Source organism: Acipenser ruthenus, chromosome 20, assembly GCF_902713425.1.
Source record: "Acipenser ruthenus chromosome 20, fAciRut3.2 maternal haplotype, whole genome shotgun sequence".
Taxonomy (NCBI): domain Eukaryota; kingdom Metazoa; phylum Chordata; class Actinopteri; order Acipenseriformes; family Acipenseridae; genus Acipenser; species Acipenser ruthenus.
Window position 1 is genome coordinate 20,058,929 of NC_081208.1, and position 13,813 is coordinate 20,072,741.

The window sequence follows — 13,813 nt, forward strand, 5'->3', positions numbered from 1 at the left end:
TTACATAACTCGAAACAACCATTAGCGCATTTTTGTTGTTACGTTCCGTACGGGATGACATAACATAATTAGCAGGCTAGTGTAGCGTACGCCCGACCACGCAGAGCCAGAGAGGAAGAGGAGAGCGCAGCCAAGAGTGTGCGCGGATGAGGGGTAGTGATGTAATGTTGATCTGTCAGTGAGTGAGTACGGATGGCTGCGTGTGCCAGGCTTTGCGGAGTTGGTCAGTCGCGGAGGTGCAGAAGGCGGGAGCGAAAAAACCAGCGAGACCCGGACACAGACCCAGAGCTCGATCTGGATGAGGAGGAAGAGCGGATAGTCGGGAAAATGCAAGCGGAGGGCAGTGCGCGGTGTGCGGCCGACACCGCTGCATCGGGGCCGGGGAAGGCAGCGATTTCAATGCCCGGTGCTGCTACAGCAGCTGGCACTAGTGTAAATGGACTTGGTGGATTAGAACTTCCAGACACCACAAAGACGACCCACAATACTTTACTGGATCTGCCTCCGGAGATTCTGGTCGCAATATTCTCGTCCCTTCCCGGAACTGCGCTACCAAACCTGGCGCTGGTCTGCAAAAAATTCCGGCAGATCCTGAATACGGAGACGATTTGGAGAAGGCGGTGCATGGCTGGTAAATATAAAACGCTCGTCATGATTCAGTTGCACATGTTCGCTGGGCACGTATTAATATGGAAAGACATGAGTAAAATAAACAAACAAGAAAAGGGGCGTGTCCCGGTTATAAATACCGTATTGTACATGTAACTTAATAACAACATGGATTGCGATGAGATGTCATTGATTTGGGGCGTTGTTGGAAGTGTTTTTAAACTGTGTAACAAGTAAGCATTTTAGAAGGACACCCGAGATAATACATATACCAGTCCACGGTAAAATAGAACACTGAAATATAAACAACCAAATACTTTCAAATGCTTTTTGCAGTAATTTCCAGTGTTTCATATTGCAATTTCTCAATGATTGTAGAGTCATGACTTGTGAATGTAAACGCCGCCATTAAGTAGTCCAAGATTAAGGCTAATTAAGCTCTGTGAAACAATCCGTTTGACTTGCACAGTGAACATTTTGACAAGTAGTATTTTGTGTAAACTGAAACTTTAATAACAGGAAGACATCAGTTGAAGAGTTTGTTTTGCTGTTGTGTTAGTGTTCATTGGCACCTGTCACTCACCATTATGGGTCTCATAGAGTCTCTGCTCTCAATACAAGCACAGCACAATTAAGGGTACCACAGGGCTTTAGAATCAAAATCAAATTCAACTCAGTGTGCTACAGTCTTCCATAGTCCAATGCTTAAAGCTATTGTGCCAGTCTTAAAGGGATATTATTATATAACACTATGTAACACAATTTTTGTTCCTGGGTAGTAAGTGTTATTTCCTAATTGCTTATGCCTCAAAAGTATAGAAAATGGCTATTATTCCCCACAAACTTTGCTTTTGTGACCAGGACAGTAATATTTTGAAATGTACCTATTTCCAATGAGAAAACAGGCGAATTTGTGTCTTTTCGTTCACATAAAGTCAGAAAAAAACAACATATGAATCCAAATTAACATGTATTTATACTAAAGTAATACAAAAATGACTACAAAAGATTTAGAAGCGAGTAGTTTTTCGAGATTTACGATTATACTGTAAATCACTTTCACGAATCAGCCCCCAAATGTAGTCTCCCATCATGTTCTCGTTATACTGTCCTTGGTAGCGGCGTTCAAAGTCCAGTATATCCTGGTGGAAGCGCTCGCCTTGCTCCTCAGAGTACGCTCCCATGTTCTCCTTGAATTAATCAAGATGAGCATCAAGGATATGGACTTTGAGGGACATCCTACAGCCCATTGTGCCGTAGTTCTTCACCAGAGTCTCAACCAGCTCCACATAGTTTTTGGCCTTGTGATTGCCCAGGAAGCCCCGAACCACTGCGACAAAGCTGTTCCAAGCCGCTTTCTCCTTACTGGTGAGCTTCTTGGGGAATTCATTGCACTCCAGGATCTTCTTTATCTGTGGTCCGACGAAGACACCGGCTTTGACCTTTGCCTCAGACAGCTTAGGGAAGAAGTCTTGAAGGTACTTGAAGGCTGCCGACTCCTTCTCTAGAGCTCTGACAAATTGTTTCATAAGGCCCAATTTGATGTGCAGTGGTGGCATCAGCACCTTCCGGGGGTCCACCAGTGGCTCCCACTTGACGTTGTTCCTCCCCACAGAGAACTCGGTCCGCTGTGGCCAGTCCCGCCTGTGGTAGTGCGCCTTGGTGTCCCTGCTGTCCCAAAGGCAAAGATAGCAGGGAAACTTGGTAAAACCGCCTTGGAGACCCATCAGGAATGCCACCATTTTGAAGTCTCCTATGACCTTGATGCCATCTCAGAAAAATGCAGATATGTATCCACTTAGGCAGCTGGAACTAAACTGAACTAGTGGGCTTAAGGCCCCTGTATTTATACTACTATTGATATTACTGGAAAGTTCTAGAAAGTTACTCCAAGTTTACACAGCACTGAATCTATCTGGAATGTTCTGGAAAATAGGTAAATTTCAAAATATCACTGTCCTGGTCACAAAAGCAAAGTTTGTGGGGAATAATAGCCATCTTCTATACTTTTGAGGCATAAGCAATTAGGAAATAACACTTACTACCAGGAACCAAAAAAAAAAAAAAAAAAATTGTTACACGGTGTAATCTGCAGCCATCATAACCTCCATCCCTTTTTAGAAATTACAAAACTGTACATTTAATTTAATTGTAAATGGAAAAGATTGTGAATAGTGAATATGAAAAAAAATGTCCTACACTGTAAACTTACTGCTAAGTAAACAGTAAGGTCTGCACCTGTATTTGGCCTGCACAGCTGCTAACACACCTATCCCTTTATGTTTAGAATCCTTCCTCATTATCCAATCTCCCATCATTGTCTTTTTTCAGAGTTCGGTATGTGTGAAGATCTGCGGAAGATGGAAGTTGTAGGCCTATCCAGCAAGGATCTTTACGTGAAACGTAAGCACAGAGGGATCTCAGTACCACCAGCCTTTCAATGAAGGGGTGATTTGACCAACGTATAGCCTTCTGTACGGGAGCAAACCACACACGTATTACCCCTAAAATAAGCAGTTGATACAATCCCGGTTGATTCCCTGCTTCTGTAAAATGCTCTAATACAATCCAGCTTATCCCAGCAGGGTATTGTTTGATCAAATCAGCACCTTAGTTTTACAAATGATAAATGTTTTTAAAAATGGTTTACTGGAAACTTTAGTGCTTTATTCATCAGGAAGCTCTAGGGCAGAGTTCAATTCTAAAGCCTCAGAGTACAGACTTACTCAAGGGAGCAGCTCCACTCGAACCTGAGGTAACCCACAAAGGTTAAAGAAGAGATAACCAATGCTTTAAAATCTATGTTCTTACCATAGCTTTATTAACTGGTCTTATGTTACGGTTTGTTTTTTTCTACGTCAATTCAGGATATGCATTAAATAGAAAGATAAATTGCTACATTCTGTTTTTCTTTGCTATAGGTGTGATTGCAGCTGGACCAGTGAAGTGAGTTTGAAATACAATAAATGAAAGGGTTAGGTATTAAGGGGGGGGGGGGGCAGTGATCATGTTGCTAGTGCTAATAAGATGTAAGGAAATTGATCTATGATATTCCCAGGGTTACAAGCTCTGGATTATCCCAGTGTTCAGGCTGATCAAATCAGAGGTGTGACGTATTTAATTAAGGTCAATACATTATTGTATAATCACGCTTTCTGTATTTACTACTGCTTTTATGCTTTTGAAGAGCTCCACATGTTTTCTCTCCAAGCACTTCTAGGTGGAACACAGTGGGTTCTTTCTTAAACCCACTGCAGGCAAACGGTTGGGAGGGGGCAAGTTAATGGTTACATCTGAAGAGAGGAGATGTTTGAGAACGCAGAGGTGCTTTCAACTTTCACAAAGTGATTCTAAACAAACAGAAGAATACTTGTGAAGATAACTGATATGTCATCCCTGTACCAAACTGGCCTGCTGTGTCTGTGCAGGTATTAACCCGCGAGTGAAGTCAGGGCGCTTTATGAAGCTCCTTCCTGACTATGAGCACATGGACTACCGGGATGTGTACACCCACTGTATGTACCTCAGACACGAGGCCTGTGTGTGTGTGTGTGTGTGTGTGTGTGTGTGTGTGTGTGTAGCCCATAACCACTCACCGCACTAACTAACCAAGAACTAACAAACAGCCTAACCTTCTCCTTCTTCGATAAAGGTGCAACAAATAGAGGTATCTTATGTGTTCATAAAAAACTATTTGACAACAGTTTTCAGAAACAAGGCCATGGAAATGGGGCTATATTACCCCAATGTATCCCATGGTGAAGTATAGAAGCTGGCAGAGTCTACAGTTCTGTTTAACCCATGAAGCAAAACAACACAGGCCTTAAGCAGAAGTGTTAAGTAGCTTTTTCTTTTTTATTGTCCCCTTACCGTTTTAAGATGTTTTATTCTGAGTGCAATTACTGTACTCTGATACTCTGGGGTTTTTTTGTACATTTTTTTTATTGATAAGCCTGTGGTAAGGTGTTTTCACCTTCACCATCTGCTCTTCAGAGCTAGCTGCCTGTCATAGATATATCTAACATAGGCTGGATCAGCCAAAGTGTCTTTGAGCTGCCGCCATCTAGTGATCGGCCAGTTTGCATTTTCCTTTTGTCACGCACATTCAAATGCGATTTATAGCTGAACGTCCTTTATTCTAGTACCGTGTATAGGTGGGTTTTTAAAAATATATATTTGGGGTTATTAATGTAGTGCATCTTGAGAATAAAATAAGTTGCTTGAGGTCAATTTGTTTATGATTGCTATTTTGCAACGATAAAAGGTAGGCTATTGGATAAGAGAAAAGGGTTCACTTTGATAATGTCACCAGCAGCTGCATGTGTGGTTGTCACTGCAGCGTTTTTTAAAACAACGCATGGCTGTATGTGTGTGCATGTGCGTGTGTGAGCGCGTGCGCTCAGTATATCAGAAGCCTGTGTGGATAGCAGGTGCTTGATGCATAGCAGAGATTCTTCCACTTGTGTTTAATCCTCAACTCCCATTAGGAGTGGTACAGTAGCTTCTAGAAAGGCATAGTACATAGTTTAAAGGTATTATTCCCAGTCATACTTTAGTCATGCTAAAGCTTGCATGTAATGCACCGTATTTAACTAATGGGGGTTAGACATTTGTTTCTTGGTTTACCCCATTCTGACCACTTGCTTACGAAATAAGACAGTTAAACCTCACTTTTACAATATAAATTTGATCCCATTGACAGTACAGAGTACAGTAGATTAGAACGTTTTGCATATTAGTTTAATTCCCTGACAAATGTTTTGACTATGCAGGAGTAAGACTATTTGGTCCCTTGACTGGCTTTAATTAAGAGATTTCAGTGTACCGTGATGTGCCTGCGTAGATAATATTGTGCTGTGCTAATCTATGCAAATGATTGAGCAAGCCGTCTCACAAGAGCACTGGAAGAGGATAATGCTGTCCAATTTTACATTTTGCAATTAGGGACAGATCTATTTTTTACTCACAACCCACAATGCATTATGCCTGTGCAACAGCATGGTTTTTGACAAAAATTATCTGTTCATTTTTTATGCCTGACAAAGTGAAAAAAAATAACATATTTCAATTGGTTGGAATTATGTTTGAAGTTGGTTAATATAGTACATATTTTTGGCGTCAAATGACTTATAAAACCTGTTATACAAATGTTATTCAGTTTGGAAATGTAACTAAGTATGGTATGTATTAAAAACGCACATCGGTGTGAGTTTGTTTCTATCAGAGATTCTGGAAAATGAACGTCCCTGATGATGGTAATGCTGTTACACAGAATGCCTCATGGATTCTTTGATTCTGTTCCACAGCTCTGTAATGTATGCTCATAATATTTCAGTCCACTGAGCTGCTCATCCAACCCCTGTTTCCAGAGGAGAGGGTTTCATGCAAGTAGGAAATGATCTATCACAGTTTATTAATATCTGAGACTCATAGGGGAGTACATTACCCGGAGTAGCATAACTCTTTCATCGAAGAAGCTGCTTTCTTTCTAAAATGAATCTGGCCTCATTAATCTCTATTATCTAGGTGCATGAAACTATTTGTCAAGTACCATAAGTGGCAATGAGATACAGAAACTAGCAAAACGGTTATTCTATCCAGTGCCTTTGATTAGAGGCATTTTAATGTACATTGACGAGAGGTCTTGACATAAATATTGTTATTGACATGCCTCGTTCTGGATGGGGAAAACACAGATGAGGAACTGCAAAGCCTGATCTAAGAATGTGTTTTATTTTTTTTTCAGTGGTCTGCTTCAGAATTATTATTTTTTTGACAGTAAGCATAACCCATATATAGTGGACAGGATTATCACTAGCTTGGAGGCCATTATAAGCTGGTAAAAGCCACCTTTTGCAACCCTACTAGTTATCTCTTATCATTTGTAATATACACGTGTACTGTGAATATAACAATATGCGAAAATCACTCCTTTTTCATCCTCACTGCTGTCAGAGTACCTACCACATTTGGGCTTTACTGTACTTTGTAGGGCGTAGTACATAAATGCCTTTTTTAATGTTTTTTCTGTTCTGTTCTAGTGTTGCACCCAAACAGACACATCCTGGGTTTGTGGCAGCCTGATATTGGACCCTATGGAGGGCTGCTCAATGTTGTGGTAAGCAGAAGACATCTACATATTAATGTAGGAGCAGATATTTGAGAGAGAAACATTTAGAATAAGTGGGTTCCTGAAGTTGTATGTCAGTTAGTGTTGGATCCAAGGCTATGACCTGCAAGGCCAAAAGCCCCAAGGTTGAGGTTGAGGCAGAGGCTGAGATACTGAAGGACAAACTGAGGACTAGGCCAGACCTTTTTAGTGGAGGTCAGTGTTAAGGCCAGGATCCTGTTGGCAGAGGTCGGTGTCACGGCTGTGCTTATAAAAGTTTACCACAGTAAAAGCATAGTGTAAGTGTAATAAAGCACAGTGAAAGCATAGGCAATCATTGTAAAAACAAGTTATAGCAAACCATGGGTAAGGTTGAGATCCTCAAAGCCGAGGTTAATGTCAAGAACCTATATAAGACAAAGTGAAAATTAAGCATGCAGTCTATTTATTATTGGGGTAAGTTGAGGTACTGTAAATATGGTCAGTTTTCATCAAATGTATTTAATTGTGATTGTATTTTATTTGTGTTCACATCTGTTTGCTGTTCAGTTCAATTGACCCACATGATTCAGCTACTCGGACATCTGTTCTTGGCTGGTTATTTATTCAGTGATGTTTCACAAGTCTTTTTTATTGTGCCATATGTTCTATGCACAGAATGACATCTATATAAGACAGAAGATGTACTGGAATTGTGGTTGGTTTCTGATACGACAACCCTGAAGTGGAACCCAGTGGTGATTGAGCCGGTTCACTTTTCCTGCTGAGTCTCTGTTGTGTCTCTGCTGCCTCAGGTGGATGGCTTGTTCATCATCGGCTGGATGTTCCTGCCCCCCCACGACCCCCGAGTGGATGATGTCATGAGGCGCAGGCCGCTGTTCCGCATTCACATGTGGGAGACGAACAAGGCCACTGTGGAGTGCATGTATGGACACAAGGGACCACACAAAGGAGACATCCAGGTATGAGATCAGCAGGGAGTGCAGGACCTGGTACTGTGACAGCTCCTGCAGTGGTGCAGGTGGGAACGACTGCAGTAAACGCAAATGCAATTGATTTCCGGTTTTAAAAATGCTTTCAGTTTCAGTAGTATACTGTATGTTTATGAGTGTTTGCTGGCGAACTCTAATCGAGATGAGAGTGTATTTCTTGCACATTCTTTGCTTTGTCAGGCCTGTGAGCAGGCAGGTCTGTCATACAAAGATTACAAGAGAAAGTACGCTCTCAACTTGATTAGCGGTAGCCACCAAACACTTAGAAACATATTATAAGTCATTAAATCTAAATGAAAAAACAGAAACCCTGATATTAATGTACTTAATCTGTTATGTAGAACCTGTTGTGGTTTAAACATTCCGAGTGCTTTATCATTGACATTCTAAGTGCAAGATCTAACTGAAATTATAAGTAGTTGATGCTAATGGGCATTTTTGCAATATTAACACTTCTTGGAGCAACCTGACAATGGGCACAAGATTGATGAAAGCACATAGGATGGTATGTTACTGTTAGTATCACAGTATGTCAGTTTTTAAGACAGTGAAGGTTACCGTTATCGTGAGATACTTAAACTAATTACTGACACATCTAATATTCTCATTGCAGATAGTGAAGAAAGATGAGTTTTCCACCAAATGCAACCAGACAGATCACCACCGAATGCCCGGGGGGAGGCAAGAGGTAAGAGACAAGTCTAGACATTTAAAGGACCTCCTGCACTGATATTGCCCGTTTGGCTGGCTGTCATACTGAATTTTCACAAACTTACCAAACTGTCCCTAAGCCTCCTATAGACCGCTCGTATTACCTTAGTATAATTCAATAAACTGCTGTTTTCTTTTGCCTGTTATCTTTTTTTTTTAGCAAATTATTGATTTGAAAATCTGCTTACCCTGTCGTGCTGAACCTATAGATTAATGTACATAGATTCTGAAAATGTGTGCGAAAATGTGTATCTACTATCTGTACTTTATTTAAAATATTGGGCCTAGGCCTGGAATAAATCTAGATTATGGTGCCACAATATCTATAATAAAATACAGCTAAGATGGAAGGATCCCAGGATGTCAGCTTCAACAACATTACTGGGGAGTTGGTTCCAGACTCCCACAACTCTCTTTGTAAAAAAGTGCCTCCTATTTTCTGTTGTGAATGCCCCTTTATCTAATCTCCATTTGTTACCCCTGGTCCTTGTTTCATTTTTCAGGTCGAAATAGATTCAATTCTTTCAGCCTGTCTGCATATGACATGCCTTTTAAACCAAGAATAATTCTGGTCGCTCTTCTTTGTCCTCTTTCTAGAGTAGCAATATCCTTTTGTAGCGAGGTGACCAGAACTGAACACAATATTTTAGATGAGGTCTTACTAATGCATTGTAAAGTTTTAACATTACTTCCCTTGATTTAAATTCAACCCTTCTCACTATATATCCGAGCATTTTGTTGGCCTTTTTTATAGCTTCCCCACATTGTCTAGATGAAGACATTTCTGAGTCAACATAAACTCCTAGATCTTTTTCACAGATTCCATGGTATTTATAATGGACATTTTTATTGCCTGTGTGCAGTACCTTACACTTGTCTATATTAAATGTCATTTGCCATGTGTCTGCCCAGTTCTGAATGCTGTCTAGAACATTTTGAATGACATTTGCTGCTGCAACGGTGTTTGCCACTCCTCCTATTTTTGTGTCATCTGCAAATTTAACAAGTTTGCTTACTATACCAGAATCTAAGTCATTAATGTAGATTAGGAAGAGCAGAGGACCTAATACTGATCCATGTGGTACTTCACTGGTTATTTTGCTCCATTTTGAGGTTTCTCCTCTAATCAGTACTTTCTGTTTTCTACATGTTAACCACTCCCTGATCCACGTGCATGCATTTCCTTGAAATCCCTACTGCGTTCAGTTTGAGAATTAATCTTTTATGCTGGACTTTGTCAAAAGCTTTCTGGAAATCTAAATAATCCATGTCATATGCTTTGCAATTATCCATTGTCGATGTTGCATCCTCAAAAAAAATCAAGCAGGTTAGTTAGACACGATCTCCCTTTCCTAAAACCATGCTGACTGTCTCCCAGGATACTGTTACCATATAGGTAATTTTCCATTTTGGATCTTGTTATAGTTGCAAAGCTTTACCTCAGGAGTTATTCAAAGAATATTTTTTATGACGAAAATCCAGTTTTATATTTACTAGACTGTCACAGACTTTGGTGGGCTTGTTTAAATATGGTCTGTATTGTGATAGCGCATATTTCAATATAAGAGCAGGATGACTACATTTTTGTATTAAAGACGTTTCTCTATTACTAACCCCCTTTTAATGTGTTAAAATCTTCCGTCTCTTTACTTGCATTAATGAAGAAAGGTCAAACATTTCAAACACAGCGTTGTAGATTAACTGCTCCGCACTGATACCTTTTCCTGTTGGTCACATGATCTGAATGCAGCTAGACCATCAAAGAGAGAGTTTGAACTACAACACATGAAGTCATTAGGTACTAGGAATTAGCAGCAACTTTTCATCTACAGTGTTGAAATCTGCTTATTCCAAACCAACAGAAGAAAGGAGGGGGCAGTGATATAACATTGGATTTTAAATGTTCATTTCGTACTCCTTTCAGGGGGAGGGTGGTGATTGATGTCTTTGCTATTCTTGGCAGGAGTTCCGCACATGGCTAGAGGAGGAGTGGGGCCGCACTCTGGAGGATATCTTTAATGAGCACATGCAGGAGCTCATCCTGATGAAGTTCATTTACACTAGCCAATACGAGTAGGTTTCCATTTCAAACGCTGACACGGCATGCTGTCATTGTTTTCTTGCAAGGCATCTGCTGTCAGCTAACTAAGACGTGGTAGCAGCTTCATACCTAACTAACCATAATCTAACAATTTTCATGAGCTACACAAGTCTCAAAGGTGTAGTTCTGAAAGAAACACACGTTGAAGCAAACATGTATTTTCATTTAAAACATGAAAACATGAAAATCTTCAGTTTCCATTACCTAAACACAGAAAATCTTATAAATCAGAGGCAACATTCATAATGGCCCTTTCAGATTCCGCCATGACTTGAATACAAAATTTGCATTATAAAAGTATGGCATAATGTAGATAGGAAACTTAACGGTGAACAAAACAGTAAAACAGTAGGTCTACCATATGATCCTGTGTTTTTTTTTTACCATAGTATTCTTGCAATTTTCCAATTCTTTTCATATGTCTATACTGTGCGTTTCCCATAGTTTGCCCTGGTTTTCCATGTTTATTAGTTTGTTGTACCGTACCTCACTGGTCTTTACAGTGCTTACCTGTGCTTTACCATGCTTTCACTATGCTTTACCATGCTTTCACTATGCTTTACCATGCTTTCACTATGCTTTACCATGCTTTCACTATGCTTTACCATGCTTTCACTATGCTTTACCATGCTTTCACTATGCTTTACCATGCTTTCACTATGCTTTATGACTTTTTGCAATGCTTGTGCTGTGGTAAATGTTTTAGAAGTGGTGTCAGTGTCTGTGTGATCCTGGAGGGTATTACCTGTGTGTTTCAGTAACTGTCTGACCTATCGTCGAATCTACCTCCCCCCGTACCTCCCGGGAGACCTGCTCAGACCGGGGCTCTTCAAGGGGACCTATGGGAGCCACGGACTGGAGATCGTCATGCTCAGCTTCCACGGCAGGCGGGCCAAGGGAACCAAACTCACTGTGAGTGACAGTGTGTGGCAATGTGCCCCGCCCTTGTGTGCATTTCTGTGTTGTATGTTGCGTGTGTTAATGTTGGTGTATAGATATGGCTGCACGGGATATAAATGGGTGTGTGCAGCACGAGTTATTTAAAATGTATAGTTGTATTTAAGCACGAGGATGGCACATCACTTCACGTGCATTTAAAGTATTTAATATGTGAGCACGAGGTTGCACATAATTAATTCACGTGCTGGGATTCAAGTGAATAATTAATTAGTAATTGAATCCCAGCACAACAGTATATATAGGTGCACGTTTCACTCACTCGGGGTTGTGTGTTCGGTGAGTGGAGAACGGGAGAGAGAGAAGGAGAAATAGTAACAATTGCTATTGCGTGCAAGAGGCACGATACTTGTTTGTTTATAGACTCACCGTGTTTGTTTGTGTGTCTGTCCATGCACCGTTTGTTAAGTGTTAGTCCATTTTGTTTGTCTATTTATTTTGGCGTAAAGTGCCGTGTCCTGTTTTCTGTTTGTTTAAACCTTTTATTTTATAATAAACCGCGCAACAGAGCTTTCATCATTTCACCTCATCTGTCCTGTCTCTGTGTATTCATTTCCTGGTTCTGACGTCACCACTCAGCCAGCCGTGTGACACAGTGCCACTGCTGCAATAGGAGAAGGATGGTTGCCTGTTTGCCAGGGGTCCGCGAGTGGCACACCTGATAAAGGCACGGCAGTGTGGAGTGCAGGGGGAGTCATGCAGTCAGGGGAGAGCAGGTTTGCGTCCTGGCTGTGCAAAGTTGACAGTCTTTGCTTGAGATTCCACATGGAGTTTTGCACTGGCTCCTGAAGGTTAAGCTGCCAAATTCTGCAGGACAGGTTACTCCTACAGATGAGCTCAAGCAGACACCTACAGGGCTGGCCACTGTCCTGGTGGTGAGATTGGAGGGCTGACCTTCAGTTCTCCTGAGCTGTTGTTGAGAATTACTGCAGTGAGGGAGCGTGATTTGGGCATTTTAATTTTGATGAAACAGTGTAATGTAATTGGACCCTATTCATGAAATCCAGTTTAGAAGACCGGTTCAAACATCTGTAAACTTCTAATGCACCAAGTGTATTTAGTGGTTATTAAAATAGAGAAAACATACAGCAGAACACAAAGGATGTGAATAAATTATACTGTCAGGGAAATCAGAGGTTGGTGAATTAATTTATACATAGCAATTATACAGACAGGCGTTCTTTTGTGTGATGTATGTTTGCACATCGAATTGTAGATTGCAGTGGAAAGGAATGAGATTTAGAGATGGGTTTCATAGTGCAGTTTTGTCCTAATGGATGACTACAGCTCAGGTTGCAGTTCAGAGCTCTCGTTTGCTTGTTCCTTTCTGTCGTCAGGGGGACCCCAATGTCCCAGCAGGCCAGCTGACCCTGGAAATTGACCTGTCCCGACCCATCCAGCTCCCGGAGATCGAGAAACAGCAAAGCATGGAAGAGCTGTCCCGTCTGGTGCTAGAGGTCCACGAGCAAGTGCAGCGAGAGAACAATCCTGTCCAGAGCGGGAGCACAGAGCCAGGGGCCGAGGGACAGGGAGGAGGAGGAGGAAGAGAGGAGAACCAGAATGGACTGGGAGCAGCCTCTGCCACCCCCACCACCACTGAAGGAGCCGAGGCCAGTGCTAGTCCGCTCCCAGCTCCACAGCCCTTTGTCCTGCCACTGGGAGTCATGGCGCGGAATGAAGTTTACCCGCGCACGTGCAAAATATGGTAAGCGTTGAGAGTTTCTTTAAGAGCAGAATCCTATCACTTTCTGCTCAGGCATTATTATTATTCTCCATTAAGCAGTATTAAGCAATAATGCCTGACACAGAGCTGCGCAAGCAGTTTCCTGCCATTGACACACAGTACAGTATTATTGTCGAGGTCCTGTGTGGGGCAGCAGTGTGGAGTAGTGGTTAGGGCTCTGGACTCTTGACCAGAGGGTTGGGGGTTCAATCCCCAGTGGGGGACACTGCTGTTGTACCCTTGAGCAAGGTACTTTACCTAGATTGCTCCAGTAAAAACCCAACTGTATAAATGGGTAATTGTATGTAAAAATAATGTGATATCTGTATAATGTGAAATAATGTGATATCTTGTAACAATTGTAAGTTGCCCTGGATAAGGGCGTCTGCTAAGAAATGAATAATAATAATAATAATATTATAGTTTATTAAAGGTGTAGGGTTCTTTATGGTTTTAAAAACAGTTGAACTCCCTGAAAACAGGGAGTGTGGCAGGAGGATCCCTAATGGTTATCTTTTTTATTGCTCTTGTAATTTCTGTACTGTTAATATTACACAGTCCCAAGGAGCAAGGTGTTTACATCCACCAGGGGCAGTGTTGTAGGGGGATAG

The 13,813-nt window shown here is 41.3% G+C and overlaps 1 protein-coding gene across 4 annotated transcripts in view; it reads left to right on the plus strand.

The window, feature by feature from the left end:
* LOC117425153 (F-box only protein 31-like) overlaps positions 1-13,813 on the plus strand; it is a 21,397-nt gene continuing 7,584 nt past the window's right edge. Inside the window, exons 1-9 of one of the 4 annotated variants that reach the window (XM_034041864.3) lie at positions 1-631; positions 2,941-3,012; positions 4,038-4,124; positions 6,651-6,727; positions 7,513-7,680; positions 8,324-8,398; positions 10,385-10,494; positions 11,281-11,434; positions 12,817-13,184. In XM_034041864.3, coding sequence (XP_033897755.3) covers positions 193-631; positions 2,941-3,012; positions 4,038-4,124; positions 6,651-6,727; positions 7,513-7,680; positions 8,324-8,398; positions 10,385-10,494; positions 11,281-11,434; positions 12,817-13,184 — 1,550 coding nt within the window. In that variant the 5' untranslated portion in view covers positions 1-192. Of the gene's footprint in view, positions 632-2,938; positions 3,013-3,530; positions 3,556-4,037; positions 4,125-6,650; positions 6,728-7,512; positions 7,681-8,323; positions 8,399-10,384; positions 10,495-11,280; positions 11,435-12,816; positions 13,185-13,813 lie in introns of those variants that run through there. The other 3 variants (XM_058993611.1, XM_034041865.3, XM_034041867.3) reach the window with 3 other exon arrangements.